The 17,017-nt window shown below is 58.9% G+C and overlaps 2 protein-coding genes across 6 annotated transcripts; one reads left to right on the top strand and one right to left on the bottom strand.

The window, feature by feature from the left end:
* Window positions 1–672: 672 nt before the first annotated feature.
* TMEM203 (transmembrane protein 203) lies at window positions 673–1,494 on the bottom strand. The gene has a single exon (XM_009093535.4). The coding sequence runs from the start codon at window positions 1,312–1,314 to the stop codon at window positions 904–906; it is 411 nt and encodes a 136-aa protein (XP_009091783.1). The 5' UTR covers window positions 1,315–1,494; the 3' UTR covers window positions 673–903.
* Window positions 1,495–1,559: 65 nt separating this feature from the next.
* Window positions 1,560–15,816, top strand: NDOR1 (NADPH dependent diflavin oxidoreductase 1). Of its 5 annotated transcripts, none has more exons than XM_050980937.1 (15): window positions 1,560–1,740; window positions 2,749–2,883; window positions 3,582–3,659; window positions 3,910–4,007; window positions 4,706–4,804; window positions 5,371–5,472; window positions 5,961–6,167; window positions 6,465–6,586; window positions 7,512–7,732; window positions 8,064–8,171; window positions 8,847–8,961; window positions 9,799–9,945; window positions 10,468–10,586; window positions 12,880–12,974; window positions 15,618–15,816. In XM_050980937.1, exons 1-15 carry the CDS (start codon window positions 1,621–1,623, stop codon window positions 15,760–15,762), a joined length of 1,911 nt encoding a protein of 636 aa, XP_050836894.1. In that variant the 5' UTR covers window positions 1,560–1,620; the 3' UTR covers window positions 15,763–15,816. The 5 variants fall into 5 exon arrangements, with proteins under 5 accessions (XP_050836894.1, XP_050836892.1, XP_050836891.1 ...); XM_050980935.1 differs by having other exon boundaries at window positions 2,749–2,946; XM_050980934.1 differs by having other exon boundaries at window positions 2,749–3,009.
* The last annotated feature ends 1,201 nt before the right edge of the window (window positions 15,817–17,017 follow it).

The following is a 17,017-nucleotide window of genomic DNA, read 5'->3' as shown; positions in this document are numbered from 1 at the left end:
TCCAAGGGGAATGACCTGAGCACCTGGGGCAGGTGACAGCAAGCCCTGGGAGACTGCATCCCAAGAGGAGCTGAAGAGCACCTATGAGGCAGGTCCAGTGCCACCTCAAGGTGTGCAAGAATCACAGAACCTCCTGAGCTGAAGGGACCCACAGGGATCATCCAGGGCAGCTCCTGGCCCTGTTCAGACACCCCAACAATGCCACCCTGGGCATCCCCATGACACTGGCACTCCACACACTGGTCTGCACTCCCACAGGGAATACTGAATTCCTCCTGTTCTCTGGGGGGTCTGGGGGCAGTGCTGCAGCCTGAGGTGGGGCTCAGTGAGACCACCTTCAGAACCAGCACCAGCCTTGCACGCTCCTGCCTCCCCACACCCCCATTTCCATGTTTAGGGAATGGAGTGAAACACAAAGAAAAATCATATTCCTGCTCAAAAATACACACACCAGTGATCTCAACATGACCTCACAAAACCCTGTCAGAGCACTGAAGGTATGAAGTGCTCAGGGAGGTGAGGGGACAGATGGAAATCCATGAGCCAGCCGCTGGGCGGGGCAGGGCAGGAGTCTGAGCTGTAGCAGGAGATCTACAGCAACCACCCACCCTCCAGGCAGCAGTTTGAGGTACAACAGCTTTCTAGGCAAAAAGAATTTATAAATAAACCCGATCCTTCAAGGCATTTTTATTCTAAAATAAAATAACTGTCACGCCCAGCCACGCTCGCAGGACAGGACAAGGCAGGAGCTGAGGGGGCACAAACAGGGATGTGCGGCTTGTGGATAAACGTGATGCTCTGCAGCACGGCCGCGAGCGGGACATGGCCCTGTCCCGCCTGTCACCTGCCCCTCCGCACGGGGACAGCGACGGAGCGGCCCCGGGAGTCCCCCCGGGCCGGGGCTCAGTTCACGCGGCAGGCCCGGATCATGAGCAGCTGCAGCAGGATGAACACGGGCGACATGATGAGCCCGTACCAGAGCTCCCGCGTGTGCTCCACCAGCTTCTGGCACAGCAGCATCTCGAACACGAACTTGAGGCTGAGGATGGTGAGGATCCAGAAGAGCCGCAGCACCGCCAGGCGCTTCTCGCCGTCCTGGAACAGCCGCACGGACACGATGGTGGTGAAGTAGGTGCTGAGCCCGTCGGCGGCGAAGAAGGGCACGAACACGATCCACCAGGAGAGCGCGGCGGCCGCGCCATCCACCTTGAGCACGAGCAGCACGGAGAAGGCGAGCAGGGCCAGCCCGTGCAGGAAGATCTCGAAGGTGGCGAAGCCGAGCCACTGCACGAGCTCGCGCAGGGAGAACAGCATCGTCCGGCGCTACCGTTACGGCACCGGCACCAGTCCCCAAACCGGCAACGACACGGAGGCCGGCCCTTGACCCGGCACCGGCCCGGCACCGGCACCGGCACAACTCCCCGAGCCGGCACCGACACAGGCCCTTGACCCAGCACCGTCCCGGCCCCGGCCCCAGCCCCGGCCCCGGCCCTGGCTCAGCCAGGCACCAAGCCCGACCCGGCACCGACACCAACCCCGGCCCCTGAACCGGCGCCAGGCCCGGCCCGGCCCGGCCCGGCGGCGCGGGGCGATGGCGTCACGGTGACAGGCGACAGGCGGATGACGTCACCAGGCGGGGAGACGGTGAGCGGCGAGTCCCGGCGGCTCAGCCTCGATGATGACGTCAGCGGGAGCTGTCGCGAAATGGTGACGTCAGAGGCAGGATGGGGCCCGTCCATGGTGAGTCCCGCAGAGAGGCTGGGTCAGGCCCCGGGGCTGGGGCTGCTCACCTGGAGAGGAGAACCCCGGGAGCCCCTGCCAGGGCCTGAAGGGGCTCCGGGAGAGCTGGAGAGGGACTGGGGACAAGGGATGGAAGGACAGGACACAGGGAATGGCTGCCACTGCCAGAGGGCAGGGCTGGATGGGAGATTGGAAATTGGGAATTGTTCCCTGGGAGGGTGGGCAGGCCCTGGCACGGGGTGCCCAGAGCAGCTGGGGCTGCCCCTGGATCCCTGGCAGTGTCCAAGGCCAGGCTGGACAGGGCTTGGAGCAGCCTGGGAGAGTGGAAGGTGTCCCTGCACATGGTAGGGGTGGAATGGGATGGACTTTAACGTCCCTTTTAACCCAAAGCAGCCTGGGATTCTGCGATTTTATTTTTTATTATTATGATTTAATTTATTATTATTCTGTGGGCACATGGTGATGGCAGCTGTTTGCAGCTCAGACAGGGGCCAGGGCTGGATTCCCTCTGGGCTGAGCCCTTGCTCTGCCAGAGTCTGGATGAGAGCTCCGTGTGGTCTCACCTTTGTCTGTCACTGAGCCTCCAGGCTCTGCCTCAGCCCGCCTCAGGTGAGGGAGGATTCCCAGGGCACACAGGAAGGTTACATCAGGATTGGGGAACAGCAGATCCCAGGGCTGTGCTCACCCTGTGCTGTTGAGGGCAGTTCAGGGGAGCAGGATTTTAGTCCTCCCCCTGGCCTGGCAGTGGGGACGAGGAGCACAGTAGTGTCCCTGCTTATTCTGTAGGCTGGGACTTGAGATCGCTCCCTCAGTGCTGCACAGGGGTGGGAAGAGAGCCTGGGAGCCTTGACTTCCTCTGCTGAATGCCAGCTGTTCACCATCCATGTGCTGGCTGGGTGCTGTGCCAGCCCCTGGGGGGGTCAGTGCTGCGCAGCCCAGGGCAACCCCAGCCCTGCCTCCCCTCCTGTCCCTTCCCTCCAGTGATTTCCGTGCTGTTGTCTCCTGCAGATGGCAGAACAGGGACTCCTGGTGCTCTTTGGCAGCCAGACTGGCACAGCTCAGGACACGGCGGAGAGGGTTGGCAGAGAGGCCCAGCGGCGGCACCTGCGCTGCCGGGTGCAGGCCCTGGACAGCTGTGACCTGGTGAGTGGGTGGGACACGGGGCTGCTGGGGAACTGCTGCTCTGCCCTGGACAGCTGTGACCTGGTGAGTAGGTGGGACACGGGGCTGCTGGGGAACTGCTGCTCTGCCCTGGACAGCTGTGACCTGGTGAGTAGGTGGGACACGGGGCTGCTGGGGAACTGCTGCTCTGATCCAGCCCCACGGCCATGGACACCTCCCACAGCACCATGGAACAAACTGAGTTGGAAGCAACCCATCAGGATCATTGAGTCAGCTCCTGGCCCTGCCCAGGACACCCCAGCCATCCCACCCTGTCCCTGAGAGTGTCCAAACACTGTTGGACTCAGACAGGCTTGGTGCTGGTTGCTCCAAGCCCAGTCCATCCTGGCCTTGGATACTTCCAGGGATCATGGGGCACCCACAATTTCTCTGGTCACCCTGTGCTAGAACCTCATCACCCTCACAGGGAAGAATTTCTTCCTAATATCTGACCTAAACCTGCCCTCCTTCAGCCTATGGACATTCCCCCTTGTCCTGTCCCTTCATGCCTTGTCCCAGGCCCTCTCCAGCTCTCCTGGAGCCCCTTTAGGCACTGGCAGGGGCTCTGAGCTCTCCCTGGAGCTGTCTCTTCCCCAGGCTGAACACCCCGAGCTGTGACAGCCTGGCTCCAGAGCAGTTTGGAGGCTGCTGACCTGACTGTGCCGTGTTTGTACCCACAGGGCAACCTCATCCATGAGCCCTTGGTGGTGTTTGTGTGTGCAACCACAGGCCAGGGAGACCCACCTGACAACATGAAGGTAGGACGTGCTCCTGTCCTGCTGCTTTAATGTTTCTGCTGCAGGGTTCTCCTGAGGCAGCTCGAGCAGGGGTTGTTCTTGCTGGGGGAGCTTTGCAGCAGCACCAGTCACATCCCAGGGAACAGGAGCAGGGGCACTTCTGCAGAAAGCCATGCTCCCCACTCTGCTGGGATGGGTGAGCAGAGATGCAGGGCCAGGCAGGCAGGAGGGTGTCTGGCAGCAGCAGGACTGCTGGATGTGTCTGTTCCAGATGTTCTGGCGGTTCCTGTTCCGGAAGAGCCTCCCTGCCAGCTCCCTGTGCCAGCTGGACTATGCCGTGTTGGGCCTTGGGGACTCCTCCTACCCCAAGTAAGCAGCCCCTGGGCAGCTGTTCCTCACAGCTCTGACTGCAGTGGAGAGCATAGTGGCTGAGAGCCAAGGGGGTAAGGGGAGACAGAGTCTGATTCTGGAGCAGCAGCTCAAGCAAAATGTAACTCCCACCAGCCTTAAAAATCCTTCCCCTGCTGTGTCCCTCCTCACACCCAGAAATTAGGCTTCTGCCCTTTTCTTTTCTCCCAAGCTCACCAAGGATGCTTTGGTGGGTCAGACATCATGTGTCAGTCTTTTATCACAGCTATGGACCAAGGCAACAGGAGACATCAAACAGAGGTGGCAGCCAGCCATGTTGGTCCCAGGTCTCTCCCAGAAGGTTGTTACTATGTGCCTCAAAGAGCTCTAGAGGGAGGAATGGGTGTGCCTGAGCTCTGTGGGGCAGTGAGGGGCTGGAGGGAAGAAAATGTTCTACGGTCCAGGGCACAAGCTGCTCTGAAAGGAACCTCGATCTCCCCTTGTCCCATCTCAGGGCTGGGCACAGCCTGTGAGGGGCCAGCAAGTGGCATCTAGCTGGTTCTGTGAACTGGCACAGGCTGGGCAGGACATGGGCCAGGTCAGTCACAGTGCTGGCTCTGCCTGTGTGCTGCTCTGGTGGCCCTGGCAGTGTGTGTTGGTGCTGTGGCAGTACTTGCTTGCTGCTGGAGCAGCCCTGCCCTGAGTTATTCTCTGCTCAGGTTTAATTTCATTGCAAAGAAGCTGCACAAACGGCTGCTCCAGCTTGGGGGCAACCCACTGCTGCCCGTGGCCTTGGGAGATGACCAGCATGACTTGGGGTAAGAGTCCAGAGGAGGGGTGGTGGGGGGCCCCTGGGGTGCCCTGCAGCTCTGTCCTGGGGCTGATGGCAGGGCTGTGTGCTGCTCCCACCATAGGGCTGCTCCTGCAGCTCTCTGGGAACGTGCTGATCTCTGCTCATAAGCCTCCTGTGCCAGGATCTGGGCCACCTGCTTCTCCAGGGTGTCCCATAACCCTCAGAATGGGGCCATGACCCCTGGCTCAGCCCCAGCCCTGTTTGGAGTAGGGCATGGCTGTGCCTCACAGCCCTGTACCTGCAGGCATTGCAGCAGCCTCAGCTGTACTCACCTGGCACGGGGCAAAGGCTGTGGATGGCCCCAGTGACTCAGTGCTGCTCAGGGACTGGAGATCCTGTTCAGGGGTCAGTGGTTGGGCCCTGGAGAGTGATTGAGTGCATAGAGTAGCTGAGATATGTTTCTTCCCAGACCTGAAGTTGGAAGGGAATGGCCTGGGGTGACTGTGGGAATGGTGGTTGGGCATGTGCAGAGGTAGCAGGGCTTGACCTTGAAGGGATGATGTTGCTGCAGCCTCAACTTCCCACTTGCAGGCCAGATGCAGTGGTTGATCCCTGGCTCGTGGCCTTGTGGGAGAAGATCCTTGCCTTGTATCCTGTCCCTCCTGGCCTTGAGATCATCAGTCCCGACGCGCGGTGAGTGCAGAGGGTGAGCAGGGATTGCTGGGGTTGGCTGGGGTGAAAGGCTCTGCTTCCTTGGCTGTTCTCCAGAGTGGAGACGTGCTCTGCTTGGATCAGTAACACTCCCTACACAGCTTCTGGTGTCCCCAGTGTCCCTTGTGCTTTGGCCACAGGTGGCCCATCTCTCTCTGTATGGGTGTCCCCTTTTCCCCTGGGGGTTGTGACAGCTGCCCTAGCTGGGTTTTGCCCATCTTTCTGTCCTGATGTGCCTCTGGCCCTGGCACAGCCCAGCCAGCCTTCCCCTGCATGCTCTGGAGCCTTGGGATCTCCTCCTGGTGGTCTGCATTGCATTCCCTTACACAGGCCAGCTCCAGGTGATGGGGATAATGGCTGGTAGATACAGTGGGACAATCCAGGCCTCTCCCTGCCTCTCATCTTGCAGCAGCAGAGGAGCTGTGGCATGGAGGTAACCCTACTGCATTGCATTGCTTTTGTTCCCACAGCCTGCCCCCCAAATACACCCTGCACTACCTGCCTGAGGACTCCCCACACCCTGAGAGTGCCGTGCTGCAGCCTGCAGCCCCCCGAGCTGCTCCCTGCGAGCTGCAGCCCTTCGCTGCCCGCGTGGTGTCCAACCAGAGGGTCACGGCACAGTCCCATTTCCAGGATGTCCGGCTCATCGAGTTTGACATTGCGGGCTCAGGGATCACGTGAGCGTTTTCCTGACTCCCCCAAGCTCTGTTGTGTGGGATCAGGTGTCCTGGAGCCTGCCCTCCTCTCTTCTGCTGCCCTTCCTCACTGATATATGAGGCTGCAGTCTTGTGGTCATGGTCCCTGCTGCAAGTCCCCATCCATGGAGTGGGGGTCCTGCCCATGGGCCACCTCCCTTTGCCTGTTGGTGGCACTGGGAATTTGCCTCCCCTGCTGTGGGTGCTGGTCGGGGTGGCCGAGCTGTGCCTGTGGCTCTGCCCCGTGGCTGTGCTTGGCAGCTCCCCCTGCATCCCCAGGTTCAGTGCGGGGGACGTGGTGATGATCCAGCCCCAGAACTGCCCTGAAGATGTGCAGCAGTTCTGCCAGCTGCTGCGCCTGGAGCCACACAGACGCTTTATGCTGGAGCCCACAGACCCTGGTAGGTCCTGCCCTGCTGCTCATTCCCCTTCCTGCTGAGGCAGGAGAAGGCTGGGCCTTCTGGGCCTGGAGCTGTGCTCTTCCTTTGCTGTAGACCTGGTTGGGAGTGCTGGATGGATACAGGACACCTGCCTGTTCTTCCCTCCAGTGCTGTGTATGTGCATCCTGTGCAGAGACAGTGTGACTGGAGGAATCCATCAGTGCCAGGCTCCACCTGAGTCTTGTGCCTTGGCAGCCCCAGCAGCCCCAGAGTGGGGAGGATCCTGCAGCCTCCTCAGCCCCAGGCCCACACTGGGAATCTTATGCTTTCTTGCATGGGGTGTGCAGGTCTCCCCACTCTGCCTGTGCCCCAGGGACCTCCTGAGGAGCTCCTGCTGCCGTAAACCAGCACAAGCAACCCTTGGAGGCCCCCCAGAGCTCTTGATGTCTGTGTGGAACAGGGAGCATTTTTTTCCTAGCTCCTGAGCATCCATTTTGCCTCCAACTTCCCTGTGTCTGTCCATGCTGGAATTTCTGCCTGGAAGACATACCCAAGAAAAACTCAGGCTGTTCCTCACACCGTTGGGAGAGACGTGGGAGACACGGACAGGCCTGACACATGACACTGCTGGTTATTTCCTCTGCATTGTGTGCAGGCAGGGTGGGATGTCATGTGGACAAGACATTATCCCAAAGCACCTGCCAAAAGTGAGGGACGGTTAAGCACTGCAGACTTCCTGTGTTGCAGACTCCCTGTGTTGCAGACTCGTGGGTTTGAAAAGCAAACTGGGGAGAGCAGGGACTGGAGGTCCAGGGTGGGAGCAGGGACAGAGGGGGAGTTGGCTCCAGTAACATGTGAGTGCTGCAGGCAGCAGGGCTGCCCTGCTCTGGGGACAGCAGGCGGGCAGGTGCTGGCCCTGAGCTGTCTCTGCTGCCTTGCCTTGCAGGCACATCCCTCCCTCCCCTCCTGCCACAGCCCTGCACCATCCAGTACCTGGTGACACACTACCTGGACATCTCCTGTGTGCCACGGCGCTCCTTCTTCGAGCTCCTGGCCTCCTTCTCCACGAATGAGCTGGAGCGGGAGAAGCTGCAGGAGTTCAGCTCGGCACAGGGCCAGGAGGAGCTGTACAGCTACTGCAACCGGCCCCGCAGGACCACGCTGGAGGTGGGGCTGCAGCAGGGCAGGGCTGCCCCTCAGGGCTCTGCTGGGGCTGAAGGCACCCAGGACATGATCAGCCATGCTTTCTTGGCTGAGGAGTTTAATCTACTTTGCCCACTTTCTGAAGTCTCCATGGATTTCCACCAGTGGTTAAGACCAGCTCTAGATCCTTGTGGGCTCTGTGCTGCTCTGGGGAGCACAGGGCAGTGGGACAGGGTGGTTGGTGCTCAGAGGTGCCCCATGTGGTGCCTTTGGCCGTGTGGGACAGCCTCTGGCAGCCTGAGGGCAGGCAGGCTGCCTTCTGAGGTCACCAGGCCTCACCCTCTTGGTTTTGCAGGTCTTGTGGGATTTCCCTCACAGCACATGTGCCATCCCAGCTGATTACCTGCTCGACCTCATCCCTCGCATCAGACCCCGTGCCTTCTCCATCGCCTCCTCCCTGCTGGTAAGATCTCAGCCCTTCTGGCCTCATTTTCAGAGTCTGAACGGAGGGTCTGGCAGGCCTGCACTGACTGTTGGTGCAGATGTCCCCTGCAGCCTCCACAGCCTGCCCAAATCCCTGCTCTGCACTAGGCCTGCAGCAGCCTGATGTGCTGGATGCGAACTTGAGGGCTAGGTCAGCCTTCAGATTAGGAGACTTGCTTTCCTGCAGCCCTGCAAGTGCCAGGACTGTCCCAGCCCACCTCGGAGGTCTGGTGTCGCTCTCCCTGGAAGCAGTGGGGTGTGGTGCCGCGGGAGTGCCTGGGAGCTGGGCACGGGGTAGTGCTGCTCCCTGCTCCTGCCAGGAGGTGGCAGAGGGACCGGCCCGGCTGCCTGCGGACTCAGCCCGTGCACTGATGAATTTGTCCTCCACGGGAGCCTCTTGGGCTTGACAGTGACCATCACTGTTGCCAGCTGTGCAGAGTGTTCTTGTAGCAGTGATTCCCCAGGAAAACCCCCTTCCCCGTTGGAAAGGTTTTGAGCAAGGGTGTGCTCCATTGTAAGTGCCTGTGCCAGACTAGGACGGGTGTTGCAGGCAGCCTGGTGGGAGCTGGGCACAGGCTCTGTCCCTGGAGGAGGGGAGGTGTCCTGTCTATGACGAGCTGTGCAGGGTGTGCGCTCATGGCTCTGTGTGACACAGGCCCATCCTGAGCGGATGCAGATCCTCGTGGCCGTGGTGCAGTACAAGACACGACTCAGCAAAGCCCGCCGTGGGCTCTGCTCCACCTGGCTGGCTTCTCTCAACCCAGAGCAGGGTAAGTGCTTGGACTCTGTGGGAATCTTGAGTGCTTCCCACAGCAACCAGTGCTCATCCCTCGGGCCTGTGATGGAGCTGTGTGGGTGCTGACCATATGCAGGAGCTGCCTGGCTGGAACACCAGCTCCATGGGGAGCACATTGGCTTGGCAGGATGGTACTGCTGTCCTTCCTCGCTGCCCCATCCTCATCAGAGCACACAGAGAGCTGTGCCTCTCCAGCTTACCCTGACCTCCCAGGTTTCTCCCAGCTGCTCGACCCTGCTGTCCCACTGTGGGCTGCTCCTGGTGCCTTGGAGCTGGTAGCACTCTGACTGCTGGGCACCTCCAGTCCCATAGCCACAGCTCTGGGAAGGCTGGTCCCTTCTTCCACAGAATCACAGAAAAAGGTGAATTGGAAGGGACCCATAAGGGACCCATCAAGTCCCACCTCTGGCCCTGCACAGACACCCCAACAATCCCACCCTGTGCATCCCTGAGAGCCTTGTCCAAATGCTCCTGGAGCTCTCGCAGCCTTGGGGTCTCCCTTACATCCAGCCAGGTTGGGATCTCTGCTTGCCTCCACCGCTGTGTTCCCCGGCACAGGCTGTGTGAGGAGAGAGCTGTCCTGCAGCCTGTGTGCTGGGGGGCTCTTGCCTTGCTCTGGGCAAGCTCAGCTTTTTGCAGAGGCAGTGCTGAGACAGCTGAAGGGCTTTTCACACACACAGTGTGCTCTTAGTGCCAGGTCTGCTTGTGTCTTTGGAGCACCCTGGAAGAGCTGGGTGCCCACTCACCCTCTGCAGGCAGGCACAGGGCACTGGTGGTGGAATGATGCTTTGTCAGTCTCTCTGTTCCACAGGTGATATCCGAGTGCCTCTTTGGGTGAAGAAAGGAGGAATGAAGTTCCCAGCTGACCCTGCCACCCCTGTGATCATGATTGGCCCTGGCACAGGGGTGGCACCCTTCCGAGCAGCGATACAGGAACGGGTGGCACTGGGACATCGAGGTGAGGGATGGTCCTGGGAGGCACTCAGGATGCCCCTTGCACAGCCAGATCTGTGTCAGCAGATGGAAGGATGGACTGGGGGCTCATGAGGGTTCCGCCAGGTCAGGCTTTGCTGTGTTGAGCAGAAGCAGGCTGAGCTCTGGGGCAGGTGAGGCCCAGAGCCTGATGTGTACAGCCTATGTGGTCATTCATGGGCTGTGCTGCAGGGCAGCTCCTTGGGTTGGATCAGGCTCTGCAGAGGCTCTTTCTTGGCTCTCTGAGAGTGAACACAGGTTTCTGAGCTCAGCTGCTGCTGCATCTTGTCCCATCCTCATTCCTTTGGCTCTGGGAACAGGCAGCCCTGGAGGACATTTTCTGCCCTCCTCCTTTTTCAGCAGACAGGGGCCTCTGGTCCTACAGGTCACTTGACTTCCTGCTCACTTCACGCTCATGGCTCTGCAGGCCAGGGCTGTCAGGCAGGTGGCACCAGCAGTGCCCAGCGCTGGGTGCTCCCAGCACAGCCCTGGTGCTCTGCTCCCGCAGGGAACTGCCTCTTCTTTGGCTGCCGACACCAATCCAAGGACTTCTACTGCCAGGCAGAGTGGGAAGAGCTGGTGACAAAGGGCTTCCTGACACTCTTCACAGCCTTTTCCAGGGACCAGGTTGGTGCCCAGAAGAGGAGGGTGGGTACAAGTGCATCTCAGGTAGCGCTGATGGGACTCTGCCAGGGTGTCCCCTGTACCTGTTGGCAAGATCTGCGAGGGATCTGGTGGGGTGGCACAGTGTGCACCTCCTTCCCCCACACACCTCAGTGCTGGCTGAGATCTCCTCCTGCCCTGCAGAGGCGTGTCTGGCTAAGTTGGGCTGGAAGGGTTACTGAGACAAGGCTGGAGAACAGCAGAGCAGATAAGGCATTTACCAGCTTTGTTTGGCTGTCCCATGTGAATGATAAAGGCTCCCAAGCCTCTTGGAGAGTCACCAGACAATAACTTCTTGGTTACGTACCCCTCCTCATGGTGTCCCTCTGAGCCCTGGCTGAAGCTGAGGAGCTTGGCCTCTGTGCCAGCTCTCTCTGAGTCCCAAAAATACAGAGAAAAGCTCCCCATGGGTATGAGCACACCCACAACTCAGCCCCTCACTTTGCTTCCTGCTTTTCCAGGCAGTGTCTCTGGTGGGCAGTCCTCATCCCCCCATGGGCTGTAGTGCTGCCAGAGAGGCTCCCTGAGCTGGGGATCTGTTTCACTGCCTTCCTCTATCTCAGCCTGGCTTTGGAACAGAGATGTGATAAAAAGGGAATGGCAATCTCTCAGTAGCTCAGCTGCACCAGCCCAAGCCCTTTATCCTGGCTGTGTGCATGTGTTGACATGAATTCACTGTCTTTTATCCACTCACTTGTGAGGCAGGAGCTGGGTGCTTCTGTGAAGACTTTCCAAGTCTGTGATGAGCAGGAGCAGCACTGCAGAGGGGTGTTGAATGACCAGTGAAGGGGCACCTGCTGTCTGAATCTGGAGAGCAGCCAGAGTCACCTTCTGCTCTTGCTGACTGTGGAGGGACAGGAATTCCATTGGAGTGTCCCCTCTCTCCTGCTCCACCGGCCAAAGCAATTTGTCACCAGAGTCCTCTGCCCCCAAGGCAGAGTGGGAGCACAGCCACATCCCACAGCCAGGTGGGATGAGCCACATTGGGCTCATTGTGCCTTTGGCTTCAGGAGATACCACAGCCTTTAACTCATTAAAAAGTTTGTTGTCAAAGACCCAGGTGAGGGCTGGGGTGCTCCATAGCTGAGCAAAGTTTTGCTCTTCTCTCTGAAGTCCCTTTGCAGGTGCCCCTGTCCCAGCACATCCACCCGCAGTGCAGGCTGGTCCCAGCCAAACCTGGGTGCCCTGAGACATCGTGACCCCAGTTTGTCACTGGGGTGCTCTGGTTTTGAGGTCCTTAGATGATGCCCTTGGAGCCCAGTCTGGCTGGCAGGGCCTCTGGCAGCACCGAGCTCATTACTGTTGAAGCTGAGGCTGTGCTGGTGCTGCTGAGGGCACTGCCCAGTCAGAGCTGGCACTCCAGGGCCATCAGCCAGCGGATCTGTGGGACCCACAGTGACCAGCTCCTGTGACAGCCTGGGCTTGAGCTGCTTAGGACTGTTCCCACACACATCTCCAGCCTGCAGGACCTGAGCCACAGTGAGAGGGGGGCATGGGGAGGAGACTGTGCCCATGGCCCAGCTCGCCATTGCAGGACCGGGCGTGGGGGACACCCAGCACAGAGCCTGGCCTTCATCACAGTGTCACCTTTGTCACAGGAGGCCTCTGGGCCAGCAGTGAGTTTGGGCACGTTCGCAATGGTGTTCTCTTGGGCAGAAGCCAGGGCTATAGGCAGTTGCTTGGATTCTTGAAGTCTTGTGGATTAACCCTTTGGGAACTCTCCTTGACTGGGCTGTACTGTGTGTAGAGCCAGGCCCTATCCAGTCCCTAAGCATGGTGATGGGGCAGGGGCTAGGACTGAGGCTGTCCCTCCAAGCTTTCTGTCCTTCCAAGCTGTTTCAGGTCTTCAGCAGTCAGGGGTACAGGGAAGGGTCTCTGTCCTGTAGCAGACTTGGCACAAAAGGGCCACAGAGCTTCCTCTGCCCATACTGGGAGAAGAGAGAAGAAGGCAGGAGAGAAGCCCTCACAGGGCCTCCCCAGGTCATGGCCCTGACCAGTGGACACCCAAAGGATTTGGGGGCTGCTTGGGGCCTGGTGTTTCCCACTGAAGGTCCTGCTACTGCACCCATCTCCCACCAGCCCAACACAGTGAAGACATCGGGTGTGGGGTTCCTCTTCCCCACATTGGTCATCAATCCAACTGCTTCTCCCAGTGCCTCCTGTGCTGCCCTGAGCTCCTGGAAACAGCTCCTGAGAGCAGGAGCAGGAGCTGGGGCTGCTCCAGAGCTGTTGGGCTCAGTGCCTTGTTTCTCTGCAGGAGGAGAAGGTTTATGTCCAGCACCGCATCCGGGAGAATGGGAAGCTGGTGTGGGAGCTGCTGAGCAGTGAGAATGCTCATATCTACCTGGCTGGGTGAGTGAGAGCTCTCTGTGCAGGGCTCGAGAGAGCAGGGCTACACATTTCTGATTCTTCACCCATCTGGAGGCATTTCCTCAGCTCAGCCTCATGTTGCAGAGGGGGCAGCTCATTCTTCTTCTCTGTGTCCTGCTCCAGGAGCCTTGGGTTGAGAGGGACGTTTTTCACCTACCCCATGCTCCCCTTAGGAGGGGCACAGCTGGAACTGGTAAAGCTTCTCCAGCCAATGCCACCTGCCCAACCCTCCTCCTGCCCAGCCTCTGACCCACAGCATATCCACACACAGGAGAGGCTTGCCCCCTGCACAGCCCTCTCCTCCAACAGTGCTTGATGAAACTGGAGAAAAGGCTTGTGTGACACCTGTGGGCAGGACCCCCAGCGGTGCTGGGGCTCGGGAGCAGCTTTGGGAGCCTTGGCACATTCTCTGGCTCTTTGCACCCAGAGCTGCCTCCCGGGGCAGAGACCAGCCCTGCTGCACCACAGCCAGTCTCCTTGCACAGCTCAGTCCCTCTCCAGGTGCTTGTCTGGGGCTGGTTGCACATCTGGAGCTGCTGGCCGGAAGGTGGGTCTGGCCTTTGGAGTCAGAGTGTTGGCAGCTCTGCTCTGAACTCTGTGCCCTGTCCTAGGCAGAGCCCTTGACCTGCCTGCACTGCAGGGCGAGGCTTGGGAAATGCTCTGGGCTGCTGGAGCTGGGCTGAGCCCGCCCATGGCGTTTGCTGTGCCCCCTGTGACCTGATGAGGGCAGGCCTGGACCCCGCTGTCGACACGAGCAGGGATTGCAGGAGGTTCTTTCTGCCTGTCCTTCAGGAGAGCAGGAACTGCCCTGGCACCTCGCAGGGCAGGACTGGCCTCGCTGCATTCCTGGGAGAAGGAGTTTGTTGTTTACTTCCCAGGAAGTGGAGGCCAGGCCACCCCACTCTGTCCTTCACTGCTGCAGCATGGGACTTCCTGGAGCCTCACCCCAAACTGGGCATTCCTGCCCTTGGGACTTGAGGTTGTGCCTCCATCTGCAGCCCAAATGCTGAGACTATTGAGTTGTTGGGTCATGGCTTTATTCTCTCCTTCTGTTCTCTTTCCTACTTTTTGGTGCTGACATCCCCAAAGAGGATCAGTTTCTTGGAAGGAGCAGGGCCTGCATAGCTGTCCCCATGGCAGATTTTGTGTGGCTGTGAGGATGGTATTTTGGACATCAGGGTTGCTTTGAGACTCCTCTTGTGGGGAGCTTTGTCCCTGGTGTGGAGTGTCCCTGAGCCCCCATCAGGCAGGAGGGATCCCTGTACAGGTGACATTGTGCTGATTGCAGAGGACACTGTTCCTCCTTTCCTGAACAGCCCAGACCCTGTAGAAAGGCTTCCAGGATCACCATGCCCCCTCCCCCCTCACAGATTGAACTGTCAGTGAGCTGCCAGGCAGAAAAGTGCAGGTGGGTGATCCTGGTTTCCCTCCAAATTCACAGTCTCAGCCAGACTGGGAGAAAGCTGGGGGCAGTGACTCCTGAGCTGCATGACCCTGAGCAGCAGCCCTGGGCCATGGCACACTCATGTCTGCCTTCCTTTGCTGGGCCAGGTGGGCTCTGGGGAGCCAGGGCTGCATCTGCTCTATGATTGTTCATCACTTGTCTCACTCAGGGGCAAAAAGGTTGAAAATATCTTTTTTATTGAAAAAAAATAGCTATTTGACATGTTTTCTATCACAAAGCCCAGCTCCATTATCTTGTACTTGCATATCAGTGCCTGACTCAGAAACAATGCGACTCTTCCAAAAAAAGAAGACCTCCTTTCTGGGTATTTTGGGATGTTAATCAGCTTCAAACGCAAGTCAGAATTCTGTCTTGTTCTTGGGAAACAGCAAGGACGTTGCCAGATGCTCGTGCCAATTGGAGCAGGCTGGGAAATTTTTTATTAGATGTTTTTTTTTTGTCGCACAGGCAGTTCATCAAATGAAATTCTCTCCAGGAAATAAAAGTCAGAATTTCTGACTTCCCATAAGAAATAATTGTGCTTGAAAGCGCTGAGTTCTGTTTGGGTATTTTCTACACAGGGGCTCGATGTTTTCTCCAGCATTTCTCTGATTTTGTGATTTGAACTGGCTTTGGTTCCAAATGTCAGTATCAAACCAATCATTCTGGATTTCTTGAGAGCAGGCAGCAGCAGGACAGGAGCCAGCAGCTGAGGATCAGACTGTTTGTCAAACACTCAATGTTTGACATTGAGTGATTCCAGAGATGAAAGGAGAGGTTCCTGCACTCCTGCCGATAAATTCCAACCCCTGCATGTTGCCTGTGTCTCTCTAATGAGGATGCTGGCAAATGCAGCTGTGTGGGGCTGGTGTTTGGGCTCTTGACCTGTGATGCTCCTTCCCTGGGTTCTGGGGTTCATGGCCGTGTTTTTGCCCTCCCATGCCTGTGCTGAGGAGCCCTGTGGATAACAGCCCTGCTCTCGAGGGAGTGATAGGAGCTGTCTCTCAGGCCTGTCATTTACCCTGTGTCAGGCAGCTTGTGACAGGACTAGGCAGGTTCCCACTGTCCTGTGGTGGGCTTGGCCACAGGGACTGCTGATTCCTGATCCTGGAGCACTGGGGCTGCTGCTCTGCCCCGCTGTGTTCCTGCTCACCCTCCACTGTGTCCTGCTCTCTCCCCAGGAATGCCAAGCAGATGCCAGCAGCAGTGGCTGAGGCCCTGCAGTCAGTGTTGCAGCAGGAGGGTGGCCTGTCCCCACTGGAAGCAAAGGAGCATTTAACAGCCCTGGAACGGTCCCGGCGCTTCCAGTCTGAAACCTGGTCGTGAGCCTGTCTCCCTGCCTCCCTTCCCACTGCCTGAATAAAAGAGCCAGCAAAGGGATCTGCCTCTGGCATCTTTCTTGGGCTGGGACTACCCCAGCCAGGATAGGGGTGGATTTACCCAACCATCCCCTCCCTACAGCAGCAGGGCCATGGCAGTGGAGGGACCTCATCTCCTGGGGGCTTTGGCTCCCTGTGCCCACACCCCCCACCAAGAGCAGGGGCCAGAGGTCTCTTGGCGGTTCTGCTGGTTGGCTTGAGTGTGGGACTGATCTGCCCCACATGCCCCAGCCCCGGGGGTCCCTGTGTGGGGTAGGTGGCACCCAAGGGTGTTGCTGGAGCCATGGAAGTGGCAGTGGCCACTGTTTGTGGCAGGGCCAGAGGAAGGGAAGTATTGCATGGGAGTGTCTCCACCCTGGCATTACTCAGCAGTGCTTGCTGCAGGAGGAGGCTGCCTGGACAGACCTGTTCCCCCTGGTTCCAGTGACCAAGGCCAGCAGGCACAGGCACAGGAGGAAGCCTTGATGCCTTTGTCTCTGCTGCCAGTTCACCATCCTGGACCTGGTGAGGTCTGAGCTCCAAGTTCCTGCTGAGTTATCCCCTTCCCTGAGTGCCTGCTCAGCTGCATCTCTCCTCCACCCCATCCTGAGAGCTGTTTCCAGCCCTTTCCCTGCAGCCTCCAGGCTGTGCACCCTCCTGGCCCTGCCCGTGCCCCAGTGGGATTGGTGCCACCTCCTTCCTCCCCCAGTTCAGGGAACTGGGTGCCACTGCGTAAATAGCAATTAGGACCAGGGCATGAATCAGCAGGGACATTCCCTGGGAGCAGCCTGGGACAGGAAGGGACAGCTGTCCCACACGCTATGCCTGTGACCCAGCCACCCTCCCATGGTCAAGTCATGGGGTCTTGCAGGGCTGAGCAGTGCCTGGGGCATTGCTCGAGCTGTGGTACTGCAGTGAGGGGGAACAGGGGCATGTGGGGACTCCCCACCTCACTGCTTTGCTCTGAGCAGCTCTTACACTTGCACACCCTGGCTGGGCTGTGTCTGCATGTGCCAGGGACAGTGGGGCCACTGCAGATCTGCTGCATGGCAGTCATCACCCTGGTGTCACCATCCCCTCATCTGGGCACTGTCCCGGTGGGAAACCTGGAAGGAAACTTCCAGGCCCTGCAAACTGCTTGTGGGACATAACAAGGAGAGGTGGCCCTGCACAGGGACCAGTGTGGGGGACAGGGAGTTGGACTGGGGCAGCATGGGGCCTGT

The sequence above is a fragment of the Serinus canaria genome, chromosome 17 (genome assembly GCF_022539315.1).
Source record: "Serinus canaria isolate serCan28SL12 chromosome 17, serCan2020, whole genome shotgun sequence".
Lineage (NCBI taxonomy): Eukaryota > Metazoa > Chordata > Aves > Passeriformes > Fringillidae > Serinus > Serinus canaria.
The sequence above is the reverse complement of the archived record's forward strand: the minus strand, read 5'-3'. Positions and strand labels throughout refer to the sequence as shown.

Excerpts from the sequence above, each read along its gene's own strand:
- NDOR1 (XM_050980934.1), top strand. The coding sequence starts at position 1,621 with ATGACGTCACCAGGCGGGGAGACGGTGAGCGGCGAGTCCCGGCGGCTC. Across the intron at positions 1,741-2,748 it reads CAGGATGGGGCCCGTCCATG|ATGGCAGAACAGGGACTCCT; the intron begins GTGAGTCCCGCA and ends TGTCTCCTGCAG. Across the intron at positions 3,660-3,909 it reads ACCCACCTGACAACATGAAG|ATGTTCTGGCGGTTCCTGTT; the intron begins GTAGGACGTGCT and ends TGTCTGTTCCAG.
- TMEM203 (XM_009093535.4), bottom strand. The coding sequence starts at position 1,314 with ATGCTGTTCTCCCTGCGCGAGCTCGTGCAGTGGCTCGGCTTCGCCACC.